The sequence below is a fragment of the Lepidochelys kempii genome, chromosome 4 (assembly GCF_965140265.1).
Source record: "Lepidochelys kempii isolate rLepKem1 chromosome 4, rLepKem1.hap2, whole genome shotgun sequence".
NCBI lineage: Eukaryota > Metazoa > Chordata > Testudines > Cheloniidae > Lepidochelys > Lepidochelys kempii.
Window position 1 is genome coordinate 93405275 of NC_133259.1, and position 27818 is coordinate 93433092.

Sequence of the window (27818 nt, forward strand, 5' to 3'; positions counted from 1 at the left end):
AGGATTTTTCCTCTGGCCAGGAGGGATTTTAAAGGGGTTTACCCTTCCCTTTATATTTATGACAAAGTATCTGCACATTATAGACCAACCATCTGATATGCTCAGCAAATGGGGATTTTCCATATATACAGCCCAAATGAAGTCTCCAGATCCACAATAGCCATTGTGCAAACTGGTGCCACACATCTGTTGTACCAATAAAATAAAAACCAGCAGGATCTTATTAAAGGGAAAAAGGCAAAATACCACATTTATTGTGAATACAGAAAGAATCATAGTAAGCAGTTAGTTATAGCTATAACATTCCATTCAATCTCATATTTATTCTCACATTCATTCATACAAACACACACACACACACACACACAGGTTCTGCAAGGTTGTTATCATAGTTACCAGCCTTAGAGTTGCTCATGCCAAGTCACTGGCCAGGTGGCCTGGACATGAGGAGGGAGCAGGGCCTTGTCAGATGCTCATCTGATGCTCCTGGAAGTTGGTTTGCAGAATCAGACCCCAAAGTTCTCACTTTTTAGAGTCTATTTTTATAGGAATTTCTTCCTATGCCAGTCTATGGGAATTGCTTCATCATGCTGTTGCTGAATCAATCAGCAGATAGCACATTCCTGACGGCTCCAAGATGTTATCTTGTTCTTTGGTTCTCCCATTCTTGAGGCTGTTGGGTGGATTCCAGTCTGCCCTCCGGGGGGGTCCTCTGGTTATTTCCACTTGACGCCTTCTTCAGCCGATGGACACTGGATTCTTAGGCTGGCACCTCCCTGATCATTCAGTTATCATCTACACCAAGCATCCATCCACATACATCCTCTATCTCTATTTTAATCACAATTGTTAATACAACAAAAGGGCGGGGAGTCTCTGGGTGCTGTTTCTGTTGTTAGAGTATTGCTTTGAGTCTCTCTCTCTTGTGAATTGCTTTGAGAATAGACTCTGTCTTAGGATGTACTAACACAATTAGCAGCTTGCAAGTTTCACACATAGAGGGAGAGAAACAGTACCAAAAACCAAGAGACCTCTTAATTAGTAATACCCTGGAATTTGAACTATGGGGAATCAAACTCATTTGTGATTTTAATACAGAACTTCTTTAATATGATCCAACACATCAACTATCTTCTTCTCTTTGACTGTGCTGCGCAAGCAGATTCAACTTCTTTTGACAGCTCTGAATCCTCTTAGCTCATGCTGCCATCCTCAGAGGGAGAAACACACTTTCTGGAATCTCCCCAATAGAGGAAATATTTAAACTCCCCAGACAGAAGAAAGATCTCCTGGCCCCTGCAGACTCTGTATGGTTGGCACAAAGCTCCATCCTGTTAATGTGCATCTAGTAGCAAGTATGTTGCAGAAGTCAGGAGTGCACAACAAATTGCATGCACAGGTATGAAACTACACTTGTCAGTTGTGCTGGTAATGGTGTCTAAAATTCTAACCTAAGGTAACAGACTGTTTGTTGATATCCCCAGTCTGGTTTAATGTGTAGAAGTATTTTGCTATCATTTTTGAGATCAGAACTGCAAAATTATACTCATGCTGTGGAGCTGGGGTCTCCAAACCACGGCCCGTGGGCTTCAATTTGTCCGACCCCCACCCAACCAACACTGCATCAGGCAGCGGGACCCCTGGGATTCCCGCCATGGCCTCCTGCCAGCCGGGGTCTCAGTCTGCTGCCAGCCTGGGTTTCTTCACCCAGGCCAGCAGCGGGCACTGGGTGGGGCCAGCAGCGGGACCCCTGCTGGCAAGGGGCCAGCAGTGGAAACCCCAGAGCGGCGGTGGAACTTCAGGATGTCACTGCATTCCTGCCAGGGTCGCAGAGCTGATGAACACTGAGTAGGTAGGTTAGTAGTGGCAGAAGGAACTGGATGTGTGATGAGTCGTTGGTGTTTCCCTCGGTTTTTGTCTTAGCGCATGTCAGACTAGTGACAAACGTATATTCGTTGTGTTTAAGTCCATTGCTATTGGGGCAATTATGTCGGGAAAAGGACAGAAGAATACGGTTGATTCTGAATGTTGCATGTTTAAAGAACAATGGAGTATGGACTATTTCGTTATCGAATCAGGTAGTAAAGTATTGTGTTTAATATGTAATGAAACTATCGCAGTGCTAAAAGAATACAACATTCATAGACATTATGAAACCAAGCACTTGTCAAACTACTCTCAATTTAGGGGAAAGCTACGTTCAGATCAATTAGAATCCATGACACGTGCTTTATTGTCACTAGTTTATATTTAAGAAGAAAACCGAGAATGAAGCTGCAACAAGAGCCAGGTTCCAAGTGGCACACCTATTAGGAAAACGAGGAAAATCATTTACTAATGGCGAGCTAGTTAAAATATGTATGATTCAAGCATCCAAATATGAATATGCCCAGAAAACGTAGATTTATTTAAGACAATTAGTCTTTCGGCGAACACAGGTGCTCGCAGAATCGAGGACATTGTCAGTAATATAATCTTCCAGCTGAATGAAAAGGCTAAGAAGTTTGAGTGGTTTTCCCTAGCACTTGACGAGTCAACCAATGTTTCCGATACTTCGCAGTTGCTGTTGTTTATTCGCGGGCTCAGCAGTAGTTTTGAAGTTACGGAAGAACTAGCTTCTGTGCATAGTATGCCTGGAACAACCACAGGTGAAGAGATTTTCAAAGAAGTTGAAAAGTCACTCTCTCAATACAACCTGCAATGAAAACAACTGAAGTGCGTTACAACCGATGGAGGTAGAAACATGTGCGGTTCAAAAAAAGGTTTGGTTGGACAAATCTACAAAGCTTGTGAAAGTGCGGGCTGTGCCAAGCCTATGATTCTTCATTGCATTCTTCATCAGCAAGCATTGTGCAGGAAACATTTGGATTTGTCATGCGTTATGGAACCCATAGTTTCAACAGTGAATTTCATTCGCTCACACGGACTTAACCATTGTCAGTTCCAAGCATTTCTGGTGGAAATAGAATCAGAATATCATGATTTGCCCTACCACACTTCAGTTCGATGGCTTAGCTGTGGAAAGGTTTTCTTGCGATTTTTCCAATTTAGAACTGAAATTGAAATGTTCTTAAATAAAAAAACGGACTTCTACCTTTACTCACAAACAGTGAATGGCTTTGGAAATTAGCTTTTTTCGTAGACTTGACCAAGCACATGAATGACTTCAATCTTAGACTACAAGGGGAAAACGGGCCTATCTATGACATGTACACCCAGGTGACAGCATTCAGGCAAAAACTAGTTCTTTTCGAGTCCCAACTGATGAGGGACTGCTTTGCTCATTTTACATGTTGTGAAAAGTTCAACCAGGAAACTCAATCACGATTCCCAGCTAAGTTTGCACAAGAAATCATTTCTGATCTGAAACTACAGTTCCAGGAGCTTTTCTCTGACCTTGATGTGAATGCAGGAGAAATACAGATCTTCCAAAACCCATTTAATTGCGATCTCAAAAAACTGCCACCTGAACTTCAAATGGAAGTGATTGACCTACAATCCAATGACTTGTTGAAGGACAAATATAAGGAAGGAAATCTGGTAGAGTTCTATAAATACCTGCCAAGTGATCAATATGCTCATGTAAAAAACTTTGTCTGTGGATTAATGTCAGTGTTTGGCACTACTTATGTGCGTGAAAAAACATTTTCAATGATGAAATATGTGAAATCCAACTACAGCTCGAGCTTGTCTGATGAATATGTACAATCAATTTTGATGATAGGGTACACTAACTTTGAACCACAGCTAAATGCAATTTTGTCAGAAAAACATCAGTATCATACTTCTCACTAATCCTAAAGTATTTTTTTAAACGATCTTGCATATATTTAATTTTTTCAGTCGCTTCGGCCCAAAATCTAATATGGCCCTTGTCTCAAAGTTTGGAGACCCCTGTTGTAGAGTATTACGAATTACAGTTTATATTTTCAAAAAGATGTTTGACATGCATCTTCTAAATGAATGAAACAAGGTGGATGAGACAGTATCTTTTATTGGACCAACTTCTGGTTGTGAAAGAGACAAGCTTTTGAGCTAACAGACCTCTTCAGGTCTGGGAAAGGCATTCAGACCCTCTCCCCTAACGGCAAGGTGGAAAAGATCACAAGGCACTAACATGTTGTAAAAGATCATTCAAGGTGTGGTTTGAGCATTGGCCTGCTAAATCCAGGGTTGTGAGTTCAATCCTTGAGGGGGCCATTTAGGGATCTGGGGCAAAAATTGGGGATTGGTCCTGCTTTGAGCAAGGGGTTGGACTAGATGACCTCCTGAGGTCCCTTCGAACCCTAACCTTCTATGATTCTAAGTGGATAGTTAACAAGTCTGCAGTCAAAACGCAAAGGAGGATTAGTGCGTGTCAGATTGTTAATGAGTAATGAGCCATAAACCCAATCTCTTAAATTCATGATTTTTAGTGTTTAACAGTGAATTTATGCCCTCAATATCATCTTTTGAAGCGCTGTGCAGGTTTCATTTGATGATGAGGGCAGCATGAGGAGATACAGTGATCATTCTGTGAAAACTCTTCACCCAAGGAGGATATGTTGCTTTTGTCTTTTATCAGTGATTGAAGAGTTCTACGTATCTTGAAAACCTGTCTAACTTACCAACATAAATTAGTCCAATACAAGATATTACCTTACCCCCCTTGTCTAATAACCTGGGGCCAACAGGCCGACCCCAACACCGCCAATAGCTAAACCTGTGTCTGTTTCCCTGCACCCCTAGCTTATGCCTGCAACGCCCCAGCCATGTCCCCTTCCCCAAGCCGCGCGCGCCTCTGGCAGGGGCTTATTTGGGAGGATTTTTCCTACGGCCTAGGCCTTGCCCCAGAACACGGCCGTTGTCCGTCCCGATCTCACATACAAGGACCCGGCCTCCTCCCCTCCGTGAGCCGCGCCCCGCGGCAGGGAGCATTCGGTACTGGGTCGCCGCTACCGCCCAGCCTCCGTCCCCACAGCCCCTGCGCTGCGCCTACAAGAACCCAGCCGACATCTGCCCCGCCCACCCGCACACGCCCTACAACCACCACGCGCCCGCGCTCTACTCAGCCCGAGGGCTTGCCTGAGCGCGGGCCACCGCAGATATAGTCACTCCAGCGCATGCGCGTTGCTCCTCTCGCGCTCGCTCTTTCGTCACTTCCTGTCCTTCACATCTGTTTCCGGGTCACTCCCGCTTCAGCTTGAACTGAGGTCGGGTCGGTTTCGTTCTCAGCTCGGTTAGTTCTGTCCCCGGGAGCAGCGCGGTCCTGGCTCTGCTCGCCGGCCGGGGGCCCTGTCTGGTCACCCTGGTGGCGGGGTTCCTGCTCCCCGTGAGTGCTGCCCCCGTGGCTGGGCCGTGGGCCGGCCGGCGCTGGGAGGGGTGATGGGGTCAGGAGGTGGCTGGGGCTGTGGGGGGAGACGAGAAGGAGGAGGGGTCAGTCTGAAATCGAGCGGTGCTGGGGCGGGTAACGCAAGGGGTATTGGGAGGTGTACCAGGGGCATGGGGGGGCGGTTGTGGTGGGTCAGGGCGGTAATTTTGGTCGGAGGGGGGCTGTGGTGGGTCACGGGGGTACGGAGGTTTTGGTCTGGGACCGAGGGAAGTGTGGGTGTAGCTGGGTAATGGGGGCTATTGGGCCGGACTGTAGTTGGGGTGTGGGGTTGTGGTGTCATTGGGGTACAGGCCTAGGTACCCAGCTTAGGTTGCTGAATGAGGCAATGTTCTTTTCTTTAAGACTAAAGATTCCAGGGTGGGTAAAAACTGATATTTTGGGGGGGAAGGGGGAATAGACTTTTAACATTTAAATCATTTTTTTATTGTTTAAATAACAATATGTTTTTCTTGTTAAAAATCTGATTAAAACAAAATCTGAATTTAATGTAAAATATGTTAAGGCCTAAACTTCTTATGACCTCTTAAAACACTTAAATAAAAAAAAAAAAACGATGCTGAATCCATGAGTTTCTATCAAACACTTATTGTTAAAGGCTTCCTGCCTGTATAAAGGAAGAGTGAGGGGGGAACCATTTCTTTTGAGGTCAAGCTTCATAAATATGGCACAGTAGGTCATGTGTTGCATTAAGGGCTTGATCCTGTAGGGGACTCAGGAACTGTGCTACTGGGTTCAAGAGACTGGCAAAGGCATCACAGGCATTGGAACCTGGTCTGTGACTCTAGAGACCATCATGTATCTCATGATGACCATTCATTGAGCTCGCCTTAGTGGTTTCATACTCCTATTTATAGCTTCTCACTACCTGAGCTCTGACTGAATTCTCAAATTATGAATATTTATAATTCCACCCATCATCAAAACTTTCCTGCTCATAGAAGAACACTTATTTTCCCGGTAACTGCTAGCCCTTGCTTTTGGATGGTTCTGGGCATTCAAGTAAATGGCCCTCCTCTGTCTCCTTGCATACATACACAGCGATACAAACAGAAATTCACTAATTTCTCAACTACATCTCTCTCTCTACACAAACAAAATACTACAGTGCAAAAGCAGAATTTGTGGAAGTGCTAAATCAGCTTTTGACAGCAGTAACCTCTTCTGCAGGTACAGAATGAATTAATTAGTCCAAATAAAGTATTTTAAGTTGAAAAATCAATTGGGAGTTTGAAAAAGCAGGGAGTCATGTCTTTCTCTTCCAGTCTATGAATAAAAACAAGGAGGGAGGGGATGAGATCTACTAGTTTTAAAAGTTTGATGGACAGCCTAAGCAACTTAGGATACTGTTTCATTTTCAAGAGACTTAGGTGTCTAGGAACTTAACTTTCAATTAGGCCAGTGGTTTTCAAACCCCTTGGGGTTTGCAGACTGTGTCTAAGATTTCCAAAGAGTTCAGCATCTCCATTCAAAGTTTTTTAGGGGTTTATAAATGAAAAAAGGTTGAAAATCACTGACATTTAAACATATTTGAAAAATTTCCTAGGCTGACATGAAATCTGTTTAATATACAGTCTACAGCCAAGACTGGCCTTGTGGGCGGGTGACTGCCCAGGTGTCATGGTCAACAGGCAAGGAGTGGGGTGGGCCTGTGGTGCGAGACTAGAATGGAGCTTGGGGAGGCAGCGGGGCCTGAGGATGATGGGGCGGGGAAAGAACCCGGGGAAGCAGCAGGGGTGATGGGTACATTCTGTACTATCTCTACATCTCACAGCCTGACTGTTAAGTGAATGCTGGTGTCAGAGGCACCAAAATACAAGTTTGCACAAGTCCCATTTTCCCTAAAGCCAGTCCTGTCTATAGTTAATCCCTCTGTTCCTTTAATAAATTATTTAGTTGTAAATGTGAAACATGTTTTGATAAGAGAAGTTTATGTATCCAAAATATAAGGTAGTTTTGTTTAATAAAAATAAATTTTATATGATGTGGGTTTAATTAATTCTAATTACCATCCTAATGCAGCTTGACACACGTCATGAGCATAAAGTTAATTATCTAGTAAAAAAAAAACAATACATCATTCACCACTTTCTAACACTAAAAATGTACAGAATCTGCAAATATTAAGCTATATAATTGCTTAAATGTATATAGTTATAGTATATCCTCTGAGGTAACAAAAAGATTTATGAAATTAGTATAAAGGTTTTATTTAGTTTTAAATCAACATATTTTGATGCTTATATCAACCAGTGCGAATGCACCTTTCATTAGAAAGTAACTGATATACAAACGGAAAAGGATTTTTTTTGCTTTTAAATGGAGGCTTTCCGCTTTATTTAAAGTGCTGATTTAAATCAATCCACCCTGAAAGATTCCATATTGCCAGGTGTGTCTGCATATTACTCTGGTTTGCCAACCATGGTTCCTGCTCCACAAAGTTCTTAAACCTTCTTGAGTTTTATATTGAAGGAGGGGTTAACTTTCTGCATATGTGTTTCTTCAGCCATCTCTGGGTTTGGTGCAAACAGGACTGACAAATGGACTAAGTGAATTTAATAAGAAGTTTTGGTACCTCACTGTCACAAGCTATGTATGTTTTTGTGAGTACGAATGAATTGCTGGAGGGAATTGATGGTGTGAGCATAAATGTTTCTTCATAAACATTTCTTCCTACTAATCTATCTGTGCTATTCATTGATAGTATAAAACTTAAAAAGAAATAGCATCGCTACCTACCTATGTTACTTGAACTATTTCATTTTCTGTTCCCCTTTTCTAGTGTGATATAGTCTATAGAGATCAATAGTGGTAGTTCCTGGTTTAGGGATATGTGATTGGAAGGGGCCTCTTGGGTCTTTGAGTCCAGTCCCTTGCTCTCATAGGCAACCCTGTTATATAATCCCCTTCATAAATGAATCAAGCTCCATTTTACAACTAGCTAAGTTGTTTGTGCCCCCCTCATTAAGGTGCTTTTCCAGAACCTCGCAGTTTATATGTATTTGTTCTTGTGCCAACATTTCTGTTAAATATCTCTTCTCCCTCCCTGTTGTATTTATAGACTGTAATCATATCCCCTCTCAGCCTTTGTTTTTTGCTGAAAAGCCCAAACTCTTTTGGCTGTCTTCAGAAGATAGGTCCTCCAATCCCCTGATTTTCCTTAGTAGCCCTTCTCTGTACCTGTGTCAGTTTGAATTAATCTGTCTTGAATTTGGGTACCAGAATGGTTTGCTAAAGCTCTATAGAACTTCTAGGTAATGCATCTGTAGAAGCTTTTCCAAAGGTTTTCTTTTTTTTTCTTCCGTAGGAGAAATTAATATACAAGGTCTTCGGTACATTCTGTACTACCTCTGACATCTCACAGCCTGACTGTTAAGTGAATGCAAGTAGTGTATAATTTCCTTTGGTGGTAATCAGAATTCCCCCGAGCACATGGCGCAGTGGCCTGACACAGTTAAGGCACATCAGTGTCGTAGCCAACTGTACAAGTGATATGGCTAGCATCATGTCTGACCATCTTTGACTGCCCTAACCTGGGGTCAGGTACCCATTTTACAGTAGAGTGAACTGGAGGTGGCCTTTCAGTGTGAGAGTGAGCAAGACTCGAACCCACAACTTTCAGCACCATAGCCACTCAGCCACTATGCCTGGAGGGCATTTGTCCTTAACTGATATAAGGAACTGTTGCTTACTCAGGAGTGTTATAGGTGCAATTAAATCATGTTGTCTTCTTCTAAGCTTTAACACAGGTGGGCAAACTTTTTGGCCTGAGGGCCACATTGGGGTTCCGAAACTGTATGAAGGGCTGGGTAGGGAAGGCTGTGCCTCCCCAAACAGCCTGGCCCCTTCCCCCTATCCTCCTCCTCTCACTTCCCGCCCCCTGACTGCCCTCCTCAGAACCCCCGACCCATCCAACCCCGCCTGCTCCTTGTTCCCGACTGCCCCCTCCCAGGACCCCCCCGCCCTTAACCACCCTCCATTGAGACCTCACCCCTATCCAACCCCCCACCCCCGCTCCCTGTCCTCTGACTGCCCTGACCTCTATCCAAACCCCCACCCCCTGACAGGTCCCCCGGGACTCCCATGCCTATCCAACCACCCCCTGTCCCCTGACTGCCCCGACCCCACTCCACACCCCCATCCCCTGACAGGCCCCCCCGGGACTCCCACGGCTATCCGACTGCCCCCCGTCCCCTTACTGCCCCCCAGGATTCCCTGCCCCTTATCCAACCTCCCCACCCCCTTACCATGCTGCTCAGAGAACCAGGGCTGGCAGTCACACCGCCCAGCCATGCCGCCAAGCTGCGCAGCAGGAGCTCGCAGCCCCGCTGCTCAGAGGACTGGCGGCATGGCGAGCTGAGGCTGTCGGGGAGGGGGGCTGGCCTCCACAGCTGGGAGCTCCCAGTCCCACGGGCCGTAGTTATCCCACCTCTACTTTAGCAGGTCATGTGCTATTGGACCTTAATGATATAATTATGATTAAACCTGCCAGTCTTTTGTTTCCACTTCCTGTCATTGATGGGGAACTAGAAACAGAGAGGTAGCGCATGTCACTTCTTAGTTAACTTCAGGCACTCAAATTCAACCAGTTATGGAATAACAAGAAGTTCTAAAAAAAAAAAAAAAATCCTTTGTAAAGATTACTTAACAAAGGTAAGGTAGCTCACCTTGTACTGACAACGCTATGCAACTCTTGATTTTTTTTGCTTTCTCAGATAATCATAAAACAAGCAACTGACCAGGCCCCCATTTTCCAGTGAGGGACAGATTAAGTCTCTAATCCTGCAAGCATTTATTTGTGTGAGTTGTCCCCTTGAACTCATTTGAGTTCAGTGGAAGTATTCATTCATAAAACTGTGTGTAAGTGTTTGCAAGATCAAAGTGTAAGTCTTTAAAACTTTGGGATCTAGAGTGTTTCAAAAGGTCTATCCCCTCATTCTCTTACTCTTTCACAGTTTTGCCCTGTGGAGTAGGTTTTTTTAATTAATGGACCAATAGGTTATGTTTACTGATCAAGTTTTGTTTCCTGATCTTCTGTAGCCTTTTCAGTGACGCAAATGTTGCAATTTGTTGTCCAACTGGAACCTGAGGGAAGACAGATGACTTGAAATCCCCTCTAAAGTTATTGACTGATTGCATAAAAAACATGCTTTTTGTCCACCCTGAATTATATTCTAGAAATTTGAAGCTTGATTTTTAGATCTGCGCAGTCTTTTAAAATAACATCTAAGGGTAAACTAAACCTACCTAAATTTTTGTTCTATTTTTCATGTTATGAGACTTTAAAAAGAATTGTTTTCAACGTTTTTCACAGGTTTAACCTCATTTTTTCCTGTAAGCGGTTCACCATCAGAATGAGACTGGTAATTCTTGATGACTATGATTTGGCAAGTGAATGGGCAGCAAAGTACATTTGTAATCGTATTATCCAATTCAAACCAAGCCAGGGAAGGTATTTTACTCTTGGTTTACCAACAGGTAATACTTTTTTTTGTTGTAAACTCATGTAATTCAGTAACTACAGAAATGTTTGGTGCCTGGTTAACCAGAGCAATAGGTGTCTTAGAAATTAGATAGGTACATAATTATATAAAAGTTCAAACATGCCTAATTCAAACTTTAAATGTTATGTTCTTGTAAATATTTCAGTGGGTCATAGTTCAGAAAAGTGGAAAAAACTCACTGAGTTTTTCCCCCTGGGGAGAAGGATAAGGTTTATCACAACTTTAAATATGGAATTGACACTGCGTTTACAAACTAACGTGGTAGCGGAATTGACTTATAAAGAGTTTATCCTTTATAGCTTTGCAAATTCATCTAAAAATGTCTTACTGGCATACAAAACGTTAGAATAATCTTATTTTATGCAGGGAGCACACCTTTGGGATGCTACAAAAAACTGATAGAATATCACAAGAATGGAGATCTTTCTTTTAAATATGTAAAGACTTTCAATATGGATGAATATGTAGGTAAGTTTTATATCTCTCATGTTAAGAAATACTACCTATTCAAATAATTTTTTTCTGCATTAAAACTATAAATCAGATTCTTGTGTTTTGAATAAAGCATAGGACTGAGAGTTGTGAGATTCATGCCTCTGCTGCAAGTTTTGTGTAATTCTACACAAGTTTCTTTAACCTCCCTGCTGCTCAATGTCTTCATCTTCAAAATCAGAATAATACTTACCCAACTGAAGTGGACGTTGAGGCTAATTCAATGTTTGTGAAGTGTTTGAAACTTCCTTATTAAAGGTACTTAGGAACAGATTATTGGGCCAAAATTTCCTGTGTCTTATATTTTGTATAGTCATGCATGTCTGTGCAAAGTGAGTGTATACATACATAAGAAGAAAAGGAGTACTTGTGGCACCTTAGAGACTAACCAATTTATTAGAGCATAAGCTTTCGTGAGCTACAGCTCACTTCCTCAGTGAGCTGTAGCTCACGAAAGCTTATGCTCTAATAAATTGGTTAGTCTCTAAGGTGCCACAAGTACTCCTTTTCTTTTTGCGAATACAGACTAACACGGCTGTTACTCTGAAACCTGTACATACATAAGGTGCCTGGAAATGGAGAATCATAGCCAGTCTATAAAATGCTTCAGTTTATTTGATCTGGTGAGACAGAATTTAAGAAATTCACTGCATATTTCTTGCCCAGCATATGTTTTAATGTAAATCTGGAAGTTTAATTTGAGTAAAATCCATTTACATTTCGTTTTAAATGTTTCCAGGGCTTCCAAGAAATCATCCAGAGAGTTACCACTCTTATATGTGGAATAAATTCTTTAAGCATATTGACATAGATCCTAATAATGCTCACATCCTTGATGGGAATGCTCCAGACCTACAGGCAGAGTGTGATGCATTTGAAAAAAAAATTGAAGAAGCTGGGGGAATTGATCTGTTCGTTGGAGGTATGAGAAAACACTTAGCAGTGATCGCTAGTCATAGTTTTAATACATGTATTGAATCCCTTTATGTCATCACTTCCAAAACGTATCTACAAATGTATTTCATTTTGACGCAGACAGTTTAAGAAAGGGAGGCTTCTACTACTAACATGGAGAATCAGTTTGAACCAGAAATTATAGAAGTGTTAGTGTCCAAATTTTAATAACTAATTTAATAGCATACTAGCTTTGACTCTTGCCTTATTTTTTTATTAATAAGTAAGGAAACTCTACCATGAATCTTTTCTTACAATATTTGTAGCCTTATCAGGAACCCTGAATCACTGACTTTTTTTTTTTTTTTTTGGTCTTGTTAAGGCATTGGTCCAGATGGCCACATTGCTTTCAATGAACCAGGATCAAGTTTGGCTTCAAGAACAAGGTTAAAGACTTTAGCAATGGACACCATTTTGGCAAATGCTAAATACTTTGATGGAGACTTATCTAAAGTGCCAACTATGGCACTAACTGTTGGTGTTGGTACAGTGATGGATGCTAGAGAAGTAAGAACTCATTGTTAGTTTAATTTGCATGTGTCTGTATTCAGAATGCTATGACAAAGCTGCATCAGTAAAATTACATGCAATGTTACTTTTTGTCATTGGAAATCATATTAGAGCTAATGCGAAGGATCTTGAAATGAATAAATCACCAGTTAACAGTATATTACTGAATCTGCAACTAGATTTCAATAAGTTTTTATTTATTAATTAGAGGTTTACTTAAACTGGGCATCTGGTAGTAAGCAATTATTACAAGTTTTTGTGGCTTCTTTAGAATGCTATGAATGGATACATTTCTTAATGGTGACATGTTCATTCCTTATAACGTAAACATGGCAACATATCAGTCTAAGCATTTAGGTGCTCCATTGAGAAGGCCCATAGGAAGTATAGGATCCTTTTTAACAGTGCCTGGTTTTTCAGACTTTTTAAATGTTAACACCAATAATACTCTGCTCTTCCAAACCATTTCTGAACCAGTTCCCCAGCATTGATTTGCATACATGGGGAAAGTGTTTTCTGTGTTATCTCAGGGTGAATTTAAACCAATATAATTGTACTGGCATCACCCCGTGACATATTATGGTATTCTGGGATTTTTTTCAGTTTAGCTTATGTTGCTTTAATAGAGGCTTGGTCTCTACTAAAGAGTACCACACTTACAGCAGAATAAGTGGGTCAACATGACAGTTATACAGATTGAAGTTATACCAGTATAACTAGTCAAATTTACCTGTACAGACCACTGTGCTTTTGGAGACCCCTTTCAGATGAGATTTAAAAGAGAGATCCTGATCACTTATAATGACTATAGAACCTGTAGAATTCTTCATTTACAAAAAAAAAATCGAAGTGTCTTGGCCCTATTCTCATTCATATTGTCAACCTAAATTCACCCTGTAATTTTAATAGGGAATTATAGAATTAACCACTCTGAAACTCCTGCTTAGGTTTCCTGTGCAGCTGTTACTGTTTCTTCCCAGAGGTGGCTATTTCAGTGATGGCTAAGCTAATCCTGTGTATAGTTTCTGTATTTTTTTTAAAAGCCACATCTGGTTTTATTTTATATAAAAATACTGTAAGATTTTTATTATAAGGAAGACTTGTACAGCCATCTATGGAACTGTGAAATAAGTGTCAGGTAATGTTCTGAATGTCTTCTTGGCCTGGCTTACTGAGACAATAAGTACATTACTGGTAGAGTTACTAGAACTTGATATCTTAGCTTTTACTGGTCACCTTTAGTAACTGTATAGTTAGGGGCTGTTGCATGAAAGTCTAAACCAAAGGGGTTTTCTGGCATACTTTCTGACTTTCACTAAGCACTACAGTAGTAGTAGTAATAATAATGAATACTCTGGGTAATTGCGTTGAATGATATCTGTACGTGTAGATGTGTCATCTTGAGTGAGGCACTTCTGGCAGTTCTTGACCGTTAGGTATCACCTTTTTTTGGCTGACATCTCATAATGTGGAGTCAAGTGGGAACATGTTAGTGCTTGGATATTAGATATGATGATGGGCACGTTAAAATATGCAGGTATATTTTTCTCTGAAAAGTGGTAGGTTTTCAGTAGAGTATAAGTTAAAGAACTGTTCATCTTAAGATGTTTAAATATTGTAGGTTTCCATTATCTAACTAGTCATTAAAAACTGATTCGGGAATTTAAGGTAAATGGAAAACTCACTCTCTTTTGTGTGTGTGTGTGTGTGTGTTGTTTTTTGTGTTCATCTTCCAGGTTATGATTCTCATAACAGGTGCCCATAAAGCTTTTGCTTTGTACAAAGCAATTGAAGAAGGGGTCAGTCATATGTGGACAGTTTCTGCTTTCCAGCAGCACCCCCGCACGATCTTCGTATGTGATGAAGATGCTACTTTAGAACTAAGAGTTAAAACTGTGAAATACTTCAAAGGTGAGCACTGAATTGAAACAGAATAGGTTCTTGTGTGACTAATAAGTTAAAAATGACTGGGGGTTAAATTCTAGTCTCCAAGTACAACATGTACAATTGAAAATAGTTGCCATATTCAAATATGAAATGCTGAACTCTGTATTTGAATATAATATACAGACGCTTCCCGGGTTACACAAGACCCAACTTACACAAATTCGCACTTACGGAAAAAGTTCCTTAAGCTAGAAATAGGAAGGGTGGGTTTTTTTTGGTTTTGTTTTTGTGGGTTTTTTTGCTTAACGTTCAGGTATACATTTCTGACTTACGCAAAATTCGAGTTACGCAAGGCTTTCCAGAACGGAACAGTTGCGTAAGTCGGGGATCAGAGTAGCAGCCGTGTTAGTCCGTATCCGCAAAAAGAAAAGGAGGACTTGTGGCACCTTAGAGACTAACAAAGAGCGTCTGTAATACAGTGGCTAAGCAGCTTAGCTGCATTCCTTTCATGCAAAAAGCAAAGTACAGAATCCTTCTTTAATATGTCCCTCGTGTAAACTTTCTTTGATGTAATCTATATCCTTTGCTACTTGCAATTTAATATATTAGCCATGTGCATCAACAGCAGCATCTTGGAGACCTGACTTTACAGGACATAGCTTTTTGGTGTAATTTGTTGATTTCAGAAACACTGCAAAGTGAAATTCAGGTTATAGAAAAATTTGATAAATAATGGAGATTAATCCCAAATCATTTCAAGCTGCTGCTTCTGTTATGGTTTGCTGTATATTTCCGTTTTTGACTTATTTGTTGTGCATTTGTTCAGTAAACCAGAATTTTGAAGTTGCTAAGGCCCAAATGTTTTATTCAAGCCTTCGAAATCATTTGTGAAGACATTTTGTCTACTATGTGTTTTCTATAACTAAATCTGCACTATGTAATCTAGTGAGATTCCTATGTTGGCTTTATATGTCAATAATTAGATCAAGTATATTTAGCATAAAGCGGTTTTCTGAGCACTAATTGCACTACCTTGTTTGTTTGATCCTTAATGCAATTTCAATGAGTGCCTTTTCTTAATTATACTTACATAAATTGCTGCTTATAACAAAGTTGTTTCACAGCAATCAGGTTTGTTTTATTGTTCTCTTACTAATTAGGCTATGGATGTTGAGGATAAGAAATTCGTGTAATCATTTTCCCAGTCTTAATGTTACGGTAGATAGAAATTGAAGTTTGTTTATTTTTTGAACCTCTTTCTCTCCAGGGCATGAACACTTACTATTTTGAGGTGTCCATGAGATCTGGGCTGCTGGCTTTTTAACTTTAATTGAAAGTATTTTTTTCTTCTAAACGCACAATTCAATGGACACTGTCAACTTAAGAAAGGCCACATTTTGGGATTTCCACAAGCCACTGGGCTTTCTTTTTACCACAATATCATTGGTAGCTCACTTCTTGACTTAAATTATGAGTATCTCATTACTCTGTTATGTGTATATTTTGGCTATTCGTTGAAAAAGTAAATTTAGTGTTTATCAGTGTCGAACTTCTATTGAATGTAGTTTTTATCATTAGTCTTTGTAATCTAGAATTCTAGTCAAGATTGCCTGGATATACTGAATACTAAAACTGCTTCCTTTGACTCAATGCACTAGTTCACATAGCTCTTGATTAATAATCTTGTCACTTACAAACTTAGTAACATATAAGTAGACTTACGACATTAATGGGAATACCGCTCTCACATATATATATATATATATATAGATACATATATCGTGTGTATGAATAGGTGTTCATACTTTTTCTTAATTACTCTGATCAGTTACACTATAATGTACTGCTTCTTTGTGTATGTAATTTTTAGAAATATTGTTAATCATTTTAAACTTACAACCTCAACTTATACATGGAGAGACAGACGGTTTTCTCACTTTAGGCCACAGAGGAAAGGCAATGTCAGCCAGGATTAGTAATTAGGAGTTTCTTAATCCTGGTCTTCTGATTAACTCTTTTCGGGGCCTCAATAGATAGGTTTCAAAAATGCCTATCCTATTTGTTTCACTTACCTACCACCCTCTCACCATCTCCAAAACTTTGAGTCATTTTTGTAAAATTTCAGATATGTGGTACTATACCTCAAACTATAGCACAGTAACATCTGCATTATGGTTTATAGAGATAAGTCAATAGTAACTGGAGCAGCTAGTTCTAATTGTAGCCCCTCGTCCTCTTTTCACTCATTCATAACTTTCCAAAAACCTCAAGTTTTTGGGTTGCAGTCTTCCATACTTGATGTCTAACAATGTTTTTTAGAAAGTACATGGGTGGGGGGAAGGTGAACTTTTCATCTGCTTTTGTTGTAGAATGCAAAAACTTAATGAATGCCCAAAACAAATAACCAGACTCTTAATCTGGTTACAGCAAAATCAGTTGAACTCTGAACACTGGCATATAAATAATCCTCATAGGAGCGGAGTGAATGCTTTAAGTTCTTAAACTTTTAAGAGCACTTTTAAAATGTGTACACACAGAAAACTTCTGAATCTGTAGGATACACACTTTAGGAAAGAAGGACTCTGGTTGCCTGCACAACTCAGGAAGTGTATAGTTTCCAACAGAGGTTAACAGGAAAGTGGACAGTCCAATTGCTCTCAGTTCACTGGGCCCTTATCCAAGCCATCCAGTAATTTAAGCCTCTTCTCCTCCTCCAGGTAATGTTTTAAATGCATAATCATTTGGATCAGCTGTTTCAAGTACCTTGGGCTTTTTGCCCCAGAATGGACTGGGGCTTGTAAAATCTAGGAATCGTGAAATCTGGAACCAGGAAGTGGGTCCCCAGCTGGTACCTCTTGGGAGGGTGATCCTGATGCTAAACTCTGCTGCCCTTGTGGAGAATGGATCTTCACTCTGCTCTCCTCTAATATGTAGAGCTTGTAAATATCAGACTCGTGCCTCTAAACGTGCTCTCCCTGAAATGCACATCTACTAATGGGAAAATTAAATATGCTTCATAAAAGCAGCAGTGCAGTACTTATCTAAAAATACTATTTGTTCCTTTGGGAAACACAAATTGGGGCATATGCTCCCTCTCCCCTTTTTTCAAAAAGAGAACCAGGCAATCAAATGCAAAAACTGTAGATGCAAATTTAAAGTATGGCTCCACTCTGAAGAACAACACACAGAGAACTTGTTGCCGGAGATACCGTGAAGGCTAAAACTTATAGCTGCATTCAAAGAAAGAACTAGATAAGTTCATGGTCCATAAATGACTATTAGCCAGGATGGAACACTATGTGGTGAGTGCCCCTAGCCTATGCCAGAAGCTGGGAGTGGATGACAGGATGGAACACTCAGTGATTGCCTGTTCTGTTCATTCCCTCTGAAGCACCTGGCATTGGTCACTGTGGGAAGACAGGATATAGGGCTAGATAAACCATTAGTCTGACTCAATGTGACAGCTCTCATGTTCTAAGAGTTGCTTAAGTGTCACTGTGGGTTTCTCTGTGTATCAACCATCTTTTGTATCAAACGCATTCAGTTAACATATTCCTACTTACTTTTTTTTTAACTGCTAGCCCTACAACTATAGCCTTGGCTCTGGGCTTGGCTTTTTCCACTTCTCACATCAGCACTAGTAATAAAGATTCTTCAGAATAAGTAATATATGCTTCGTTAAACCTGAGCAAGTCCACTGTCCTCAGATAATGTGTTTAGGAGAATGTGTATAATCATATTGCCTTCATTAGGTTTACACAGAAAGAACTGACTGAAGTTTAGTAAACAATTCTCTTGATCAGCCACAAAATGGAACTGGATCTTTAGCTCGATTTCCTAATTGTATCGGTGCCAAAGTGTTAACATGAGTGAAAATTAGTAAGAATTGCACTTTGACATTAAATGAATTGATGACCTTGAATGACATTAAATGAGCAGACTGTGCATAAGCAGGTTCTTCGATATGATTCCTTTTCAAAGTAATCCATGATAAAAGGTTGCATACTTGAACATTAAAGGAAATACATATTACTGTTTCTGTAGCAAGTTAATTGACCACTTCATATGTATGTAAATATGTTCTATTTGTATATTCTTGACCTTTCAGATAATTGGTCTTTGTTCTGAGAGTTTGATACCATAAGGTGTAGTCATAAACATCTTCAGGCTGTTATGAGCATATCAAAGTATCGTATAAATTCTGGTGGTGAAAAACTATAGATTAAGAGAATCATGCAACAATATTGTGCACTCTCTAACTTGGACATAAACCCACAGCTATTTTTGTTGGTCTTTATCAGTGTGTACTTGAAATTAAATTGAAACAAGTCTTAAATAATGGTCCTGCATGCATATCTGATGATTACAGAATTGGTACATTTCCCATTCATGTCCCTATTCAGTTCGTTCATATGTAATCGTGGTATAATGTCCACAAATAATACAGGAACAACATGTTGCTCCTTCAGCCTAAGTGAATGAATAGCTAGGTGCCAGTATAGAGTTGATCTTAAATTTTTTTTTGAGTGCCCATTCTGCTTTTCTCTAGTTCAGTGCATATGTTAATGTATATACCTATGTGCAGTTAAAAACAGCAAACAAACAATGTAGATAGGAAATGTGTGCTGATAACTAATGTAAAACAGGCACTGTTGCTTTTTCCCCCCAAGGTTTAATGCATGTTCACAATAAACTTGTGGACCCACTGTACAGTATGAAAGAAGAAAACTGAAGAAGGAATTGAGGAACTCCATGTGGGTAAACACCATTTTTAGGTAGCAGACAAACTTACTGCTATGCAATATGCTGAAAACTGGCTAAAATGGGAAATCTTAAGTACTGTATTTTTTAAAAAATCCAGTATCTCTATTTACATTCCATCTCTATACATTGTTGTATTGTGCATTTGTTTTAATATTTTGTATATGTGACTTCATTAGCTGCTACAGTAAGTAAACAAGAATAGAGCAAATGTAAATGGCAGTTACATACTATGAGAAATAAACAGCAGTGTACTGTTTGACTGTGTGGGAGAAAATTATACTTTAGCTTAAGCAGAAGTCCACGGCTCCACCAGTACAAGATACACTTCTCATTTTTTCGTCTCTCACTATAGGCAAAATGCTTTTGGGCATGTCAAATGTTATGGACTTGTAACAGATGCACAACTTTGCTTATGAAGTGCTCTGTTTATATCTAATACGCATTGAACTTTTGCACTTTGGTAGCCTTAAATTAATCTTATACCAATAGCTTCTGGGCATTTAAGTCCTACTGTACAATACTCAGGCATATAAAAGTATGAAAACTGCCTAAAAATAGAGGACCCTTTCAAACAGTTACAATAACTTATTCAATTATGTGCATATTATACTTCTGCCATAGCACTTTTGTTACATGTTTCAAGTTTATTTAGGAATTTTATATTTTGGTAATTATGAACTCTATAGATAATGAATACAGTCAGTATGTTCCTTTTTGGAGATGAATGGCCTAGTTACATGATGTTGTGATCCAATAATTGTAAAGGGAGGTTAATTGCAGTAAGAATGCCTAAAAATCCAGATGGCTAGTATTGAAACAAGTCTGAATGTAAACAGAACCACTTTGCAGTACGTTAGTTTGCTATAAATGTTGAACTGTTACTAAGAGTGCCACTCTTTTCTACTGTTACTCTAAGTAAAGCTTAAATTCACAAAAACCTTACCATGTTTGTTTTGTTTTTGATGTGAGCTGTAGTCTGAGAATAAACATTTCAGGTTTCAAAAACAAAGGATTAGTGAAAGGATAGTGTACCTTTCTCTAGATATGGGCAAAGCTAACATATTGTGCCAGACCAGCTCCTTTATGCCAGCAGTAAATTCCCTTTTAAAATATCCACTGAAAGAGATGGGCTGGATCTGATGGTATGTTCCTCTTCATCTATTGTAATATTTAAATAGTCTTGGCTTTCAAAATAGTAATTTTCTACAGTGGGGAAAAAAAATGTTCCTTTAACTATAAATCCACATTTATGGCTAACAGGCACTGGCCGGTAAACGGCTGTTTTTCTGCCTCTCTCCTTTAAAACACATACTTAAGTAAAATTTGCTATTAAAGCATCAAACACAAATCAAGTATACCAGCCTCTTGTTAACTATTGCTATATAGAAACTAAATGCAAAAATAATCTTTCCTGCTCAAGTACTTCATACTTCAAATTCTCACTTTGCTGGAGTGGCTGAAGAATCCTACTTTAACACCTCCAGAAAGATTTAAGTGTGGTCCACCCTACACTGAACTGTGTGTGAGCACGCTGAGGATTTTACATGCTTCAGATTCTGTTTTTTTGCTATTGCAGCATTCATCTACTACCAGGGTTCTCAAAAGTGGGGGTCACAACCCCTTAGGGGGCTTGCAAGGTTATGTGAGGGGTCACAAGCTGTCAGCCTCCACCCCCAAATCCTGGTTCACCACCATCATTTATAACAGTGTTAAATATAAAGTTTTTAATTTACAAGGAGGGGGGAAGAGGGTCATACTCAGAGGCTTCCTGGGTGAAGGAGGGTCACTAATACAAAAGTTTGAGAACCACTGATTATTAAAACTGGCCAAACAGCTGCTGGTTTATGCAGTTTTTCTAAAATAGCAGCTTGTGAAGACAAGTTGTGAAAAGGATTAATTTCAATCCTCTGGCTGAGAATACTTTCTCACAGTAATAGTAACATGATTGTTTTATAGCTGTAATTAAAGTTTGACACTACCCCTCTTTTGGTATTGTTTAGATTAAAACAGGAGGTCATGTGTAACCTTCTCCTAATCTGTTCACTTTAAAACACTGCATGAAACAAGTTTTCTATTCAAAGGACACTTGTCCCTCAATTTGTCTGGAGTGCATCAAGTTTAGTTGGAGCCTAATACAGAATAGCTGGCTTCTCACCTGTAGTAAAACCTCTTTGCTCAAGTCATGTCCTATAACACTTCCACAGAGCAGGATGTCCCCTTCAACAGGCTGGAATTAAGGATTTCATTCCTGTAAGCATGACAGTTTTCTAAACTGTGTTTTAGAGGTTGTTCCTAACCTTATGTTACTAAGGTGAGGCATGTTATACCATTTGCTGAATGTGGGTGAGCTCCCTCTACAGACAGAGCTAGAAACATCTACCCTTACTTCCTAAGAAGCAAACTAAAGACTAATTATGCAACTCCTCTCTGCCCCCCCCCCATTTTTGAAACAAACATCAGAAAATTAAGCACCTCATACTTGTCTTTCACATTCTTGCCATAAATTAGGTGTATGTCTTCACTCTGACCTAGATAAGGGGTATGCCCTCTGTGCTGCCACTTACCTGTATCCATGAAATAGGTGATAGGAAAGGGAATTACATGGGATCAGTAATGCCCAGTACCTAGTCTTCTACAGTTGCTGTTTTCAGAAGCCTTGAGGTCTCCTAATATTGAGCCAACTCTCTGTGTTGAGGTATATGATCTCTCCTAATTGTCAGTTCCTAAATGACTGTTTTACACTTGCTGGTGGAGTAACAGTCTAGCTTGTTTCACTACTGTGGAGCTGGTGTGCCCTTTTCCTTGTACTTACATAAAAATCAATTATATTGCCCTGACCTTCAAATAATGTACTTCCAGGAATTTGAGATCTAAAGTGCACCATCTATTACTTCTTGTGTGCAGAGTTAGAAAAGGAAGTTGGGGGTTGGCCACACCTGCAGTGCTTTAAAGCAAGCTCCTCCTGGGCCTGGATTCCATAATCACCGACAGTCATTCTAGCTGAATTTCACTGTACACATTACAAAATAATGTATGGTAATAAAATCTGAAATGTAGACTTCAAGTACATTCTTCCAATTAAAATTTGTTCCCCATATAGCTGTAGCCATATGTACAAAATTAAATATGATAACACAAACATACCCCCAGCAATAAGTTATACATTAACCTCATCCTGTCATTTGCCCAGCAAAAGCTAGATAGAAGCATCAGAGTTGCAGAGTTTTGGTCTCCAATTATTTTTCAGATTGTCTCTTTAGAACACTTATAAAGGCATCTTTTGGCACTTCCACATTGCCAATTTTCCTCATCTTTTTCTTTCCTTCTGCTTGCCTCTTCAAAAGCTTCATTTTCCGTGTAATATCTCCACCATACTATTAAAAAGGAAAGATGTGTTAACTTGGTATATGGTATAGATAGTACAGTATAAAAAACAGTAAGAGCTGTGCAATACAGTATCAGTAGCTATTTAGCCATCAGTTTTTGAAAAGACTAATTATATTAGATGTAACCTCAGGTCAAATCTAACTCCCACCACTCATCCTAAATTATCAATATTTAAGAGGGAGAAGAGGAGCCAGTGAACAACCTGTAATTTAAGCATTTACACAGGCAGGAGCTTCCATCATCTCATTTATCACATGAGGTATCTACCATCACTAAGGAAAGTAAAGGGTTCTTCTGTAACTTATGTCCTTAGACCTCTGACAAGCATAATCAATTTTTTCTGTAATTCTCTCTAGTTCTGTGAACAGTTATGCACTACATCCTTGAATCTGTATTATCTTGGTTAAGCCATGAAAAACCCAAAGTCAAGTCTAGTCACAACGAGTCTCTACAGGGAAACTGTTTCACAATAACTCACCCAAGTCATTCGGGAAAGACTGAGGGATAGTGAATTTGAGACTCTTAGGTATACAGTAGATGTGCAGCTTTGAAAAAGCTGTCAGTTTCTCTAAACCACAGCGTAAATATAGTGCAAGCAGACAACAGAATCAGTATCAGAAAACTGTATTTTAGAATAAAGGGAAAATTGTATTTTAGAATGAAAATCTAAACAACATAATTGTATAAATAAGAGGACCTTGTCACTGGAGCTTGAAAGTGAGAGGGACAAGTGAGCCAGAAAACAGCAAAGTACAAAAATGAAACAGTGTGGTACGGAGAGGGACATGGGAGAGTAAAGAGATGGACCATATCCCCCTAGCTGGACCACTGAAAGTGTCTATATTCAAATATCAGAAATACCCCCCTCCCCGAATTGAAAAATACCTACGCATTTTGCCACAACGTTCTTTCTGTAAGCTTTCACTCTGTAGGAGAGAAGATACCATATACTATCTGTATACATCATCAACATGTCAGTACATTTCCAACACACAAGCCCTAATACATTCCAAGAAGTAGCCAGTACTAACCCAAATCTATGGGTGGCAAAATGTTTTTAGGTAGTTTGTCTAGGATGCTTGGGTATTGTCATACAGATCACTAGTGTTTCTTTTAAAATCCTCCAGTCCAAGTCAGCTAGGAGGCTAAGCCTCAAACTGTCTGATATTTTTGAATTCTGGAAGCATCCATTAAAGGGTATATATAAAAATAACTAGCACAGTACAATCCCTTTTCTAGTTAATGATCTTACCTGTGACTTATTTCAAATTGACTAGCACTCAAAACTTTACAATACTGTCACTAAGCAAAAAATAGAACCTAATGGAGCCAGTGGCACAGTGTTATTGCAAATGAACTGATGACAATGCCCTACCATCTGTATGATTAGCTTATTAAATAGGTGCTATGATTCTTACTATTCATACATTTTAGAATCTATTTCCACTTAGGACCCAAAAGCCACCCAGGGTTATTTATTTACCACTACCCAAATCCCACAATCCTTTGCAGCTACAAAAGCTGACTGCACTGGGGTCATGCCAAGAAACCATGGTTAGTTTGGAGTGGGAGTACTGTAGGTGCTGGCAGGGGAACAGCTAGCTTGCAGAGCCTGCATTAGACTTCCCTTGGAGTGAGTATGTGGAAACAACTACCTTTGCTCAGTCCCCGGGGTCCTAGTGTTCACCACGTACTCAGCACTGTGACCTGATTTTGTTGGAGAGAAACTATTCTACCCGTCACACTCCCTTGTGATTTACTGTGCTTGATCCATTAAGAAACATTACCTGGTTTTATACTGAATAAAATTACAATATGATAATTCAACTTTACTGCCATCAAAAGAATATTAGATTCAAATCTGAAGATCGAATATTTGTTTTATTTTGGGAGACTAGTACTATATATATGAGAGAAAAAAAATGTAGGCCACCACAAGTAATTTTCCCACTGGCTGCAGGTGAGGGCCAGCACCTTCTGCTGTTTACCCCTAAACAGACTAGATTTTACAACAAAATCTGTTTGTTTATGGCTGAAGGGACAAATTTTAAAAATATTTAAAAACAAATAAAACATTTCCTCATCATCATATCTTAAAAAGATAGCTAAAGCCAGGGAAAAAAGGTGTAACTTACGTTTCTCTTGCAATGACTTTGCTGCCAAGAGCAGCCTGGATGGCTATTTCAAACAACTGTCTAGGAATAGCATCTTTTAAACGTTCACACATGGCTTTGCCAACAGCATAAGCTTTGTCTCTGAAAGGGAAATTCACTACTGTTTTCTGAGAGAATAATGCAGTCTGAGAGAAAACACTTGAGAATCATCATAAACAGTTTTCTAGACAGTAAGTATTGTTCCTGAAAAGGGTCTATTTCCCTATTAAAATCAAAGATATTCTGATCCTAGCAGAATACTCTATCCAAGGTGAGGAGAAAGACCATTGCACCTGCAGCCTATCAGTTCATATAAGATAAATGATAATTTGATTACATTAACAAAGCGCTTTTCAAATAATCTTCAGTAATTAAATGTGTAGACTGTTATAAAACATGTATCATATTGAATACTTAACCCAAATAAGTTTAGTATAGTTCAGAGCATTTTGATATAAAGGTATATAATTTGAGAATTCTGGTCCTTTTTTGACTTCCTCAAATCCCTGGACTCTATATTAAAGTTAATAATGCTGTGATAGCAAAGAGAATGTGTTTGGCTAGCCTGGGGGTATGTTTGGAAGAAATTCAACTTGTCTCAGGGGTTTGAGATGGGAGGATTTTATTTGTGGAAGATAAGAAGTGTGGGTGATAATGTGTTGAAGGGGAACACATTTTTGGGGGTGAGGTGGAGAACTTCAATTGGCATGCTTGTACATCTTTTGTTTTTAAAAAATGTATAGCTCAGACTTTGGCTAGGAACTTAATAAACTGAAATAAAAGGGCTGCCTCTATAGATTGAGGCATAATCCAGACACACACAAAATAAGATTATAATTTCAGCAGTTATTTCTTAGATTTTTACAAGGGGAGGTGGATGTTTAATCTTTTAGAGGTTTAATAGGTCAGTACAGTCCTCTCAAACATTTACTCACAAAACAGTTACGTTCAGAAACATTTTTAAATGTTTCTCTTAACTTATTAGTAGACATTATCTAAAGGCATTCAGCACTAGCACATATTTCAGATTTTGAAAGCATGAAATGACAGAGATAGCAAATTTACACTGAAAAGCTCCAAAAGGGCTAGAAGACAAAGCTATATGTTGACAGTTTTGTTGTGGTCTGGAAAAAAAAAATAATAATTTTATATTGTCCTGTATCAAAACATTTTATAGCAAGCAGTAGCTGAAAATATATGCTTTACAGAGTTTGATAGAGCAACATTTGAGCTTCCCTTTATCTGTACAATAGATAGATGCAGTAAAATAAATAGCTGCAGTTTAACGCTATAAATATATATATTTAAGATGCGTATGGGTGTGTATATTTATGATAGGTGATGCTGGTAGCAATCCCCGTATTTAGGTTACATAACACTTTCCATTATAACATATGCAATCTAGTTACAGCGTGAGGAGAGAGATTGAAAGATGCAGCGATAAGAGGAAATGATACTGAGTGGGATTTAAGTGTCAATTTTAGGATAACGGGAACAATGATTTTAAGGTTAGTTCTGATGAAAGGAAGCAGTTCAGGAGTGAGTTCCCAAATAGAGAAGTACCTGTTTAAAAGCAATAATCAACTACAAAGAGATGCAGATGAGAGATAAAATACCAATTTTTTAGGAACAATATGAACAAGTGGGAAAATGAGTAGGCATAGGCTTAATGTGAGAGACTAGGGAACCCATGGAAAATTCTGAAAGCCAGAAGATTAAATCAGAGAGAGTTGATTGCAAGGATGAATGAAACAATCTTCCTGGAGCAAGACAGTTTTGCTTTGTTATTCTGACCCTCTGAAGTTAAGAAATCAAAGAATTTAGGAAAGATTGTAGTTTGTCATAACAGAAAATAACTAAAGTGTAAATATGAATTTCAGCAACTGCAGATTAAGGTTCAGACATCTTGGAAGGAAGAGAAAAACTAAAAGAAGAGGAGAATTAAGGACACTAGTAAAGACAGCAGTTGGAAGAACAAGTGGAAAGTTGTAACGAGAGGAACACAACCAGAACATCATGTACTGCAGGAAGTTGCAACAGGACACCTGACTTTACAATGTATACGTTCCTCTGCAGCTTCAAAATGTTGCATCTAATATCTCGTTACAAAATTAAACTGAGATAATATTAAATTTACATGGCATTGATGTAATCTGGAGCATGAAACAACGGACAACTTTCAATTATGTACCTTTGGTAAGTTTGCTTCTCTTATTTTCAACAATCCTCTCCACAAGATCTGTGTCCCCTTTTTTAAGCTCTCTTCAAATGATTAACACTTTTTTTCCTTAATGTGAACCTTTTGCTTATAGGCAATTACCTGTCCTCCTTTTTACAACTTCCACTTCCTGTTTTTCTAGTTAAGTATTTGCATCTCTTTCTAAAAATCACAAATATGTGATTCTTAACATCTCTCTTCCTTTGCAGATCATTCCTGAAGGTGGTTGCAGGATGAAATCCTCACTGCTTTTTCACTAATATATGCTGAAAATATAAAGCAGCAGCATTTTCATTCACTGATTGGGATTCTCCAGTTCATCTACTTACTTGTGTACAACAGTTCCCAATTCTTCAACAGAGTTTCCATTTAAAAGAATATCCATTTTGACAAGGTCTGCTGCCTGGTATCCTGCATCTTCATAATCAAAACTAAAGGAAAAAAAAAAAGTCAACTGCAACCTTGTAATTGATACTATAGTCTCTACTCCAGGAATCTTTTAGACCTTTAGCATTTGTTTTGTATACACATTTTAATAAAACACTTGGATTTTCATTACAGGAGGAGTACTGCAATTTTTA

The 27818-nt window shown here is 39.1% G+C and overlaps 2 protein-coding genes across 13 annotated transcripts in view; one reads left to right on the top strand and one right to left on the bottom strand.

Annotated features, from left to right (window-relative positions):
* Window positions 1-5129: 5129 nt before the first annotated feature.
* GNPDA2 (glucosamine-6-phosphate deaminase 2) lies at window positions 5130-27795 on the top strand. Of its 10 annotated transcripts, none has more exons than XR_012158679.1 (9): window positions 5760-8750; window positions 10683-10846; window positions 11239-11340; window positions 12104-12286; window positions 12641-12825; window positions 14565-14739; window positions 19386-19490; window positions 26900-27215; window positions 27447-27795. XR_012158679.1 is itself a non-coding variant. In XM_073342137.1 (8 exons), coding segments are annotated over exons 2-8 (873 nt in total). In that variant the 5' UTR covers window positions 5157-5311; window positions 8676-8748; the 3' UTR covers window positions 19448-20416. The 10 variants fall into 10 exon arrangements, 7 of the variants coding, with proteins under 7 accessions (XP_073198244.1, XP_073198238.1, XP_073198242.1 ...); XR_012158680.1 differs by having other exon boundaries at window positions 19386-19469; XM_073342137.1 differs by lacking the exons at window positions 26900-27215; window positions 27447-27795 and adding an exon at window positions 5157-5311 and having other exon boundaries at window positions 8676-8750; window positions 19386-20416.
* GUF1 (GTP binding elongation factor GUF1) overlaps window positions 11890-27818 on the bottom strand; it is a 57703-nt gene continuing 41774 nt past the window's right edge. For all 3 annotated transcript variants that reach the window (XM_073342134.1, XM_073342135.1, XM_073342136.1), the window contains 4 exons: window positions 27567-27668; window positions 25002-25121; window positions 23756-23792; window positions 11890-22853 (listed from right to left, as the gene is read on the bottom strand). In XM_073342134.1, coding sequence (XP_073198235.1) covers window positions 22716-22853; window positions 23756-23792; window positions 25002-25121; window positions 27567-27668 — 397 coding nt within the window. In that variant the 3' untranslated portion in view covers window positions 11890-22715. The remainder of the gene's footprint in view (window positions 22854-23755; window positions 23793-25001; window positions 25122-27566; window positions 27669-27818) is intronic.

What these genes read in the sequence shown, in the direction of transcription:
- GNPDA2 (XM_073342137.1), top strand. An exon ending in AATTGATCTGTTCGTTGGAG is followed by an intron (nt 12,287 to 12,640) that starts GTATGAGAAAAC and finishes GGTCTTGTTAAG; the next exon opens with GCATTGGTCCAGATGGCCAC. An exon ending in CAGTGATGGATGCTAGAGAA is followed by an intron (nt 12,826 to 14,564) that starts GTAAGAACTCAT and finishes TTCATCTTCCAG; the next exon opens with GTTATGATTCTCATAACAGG.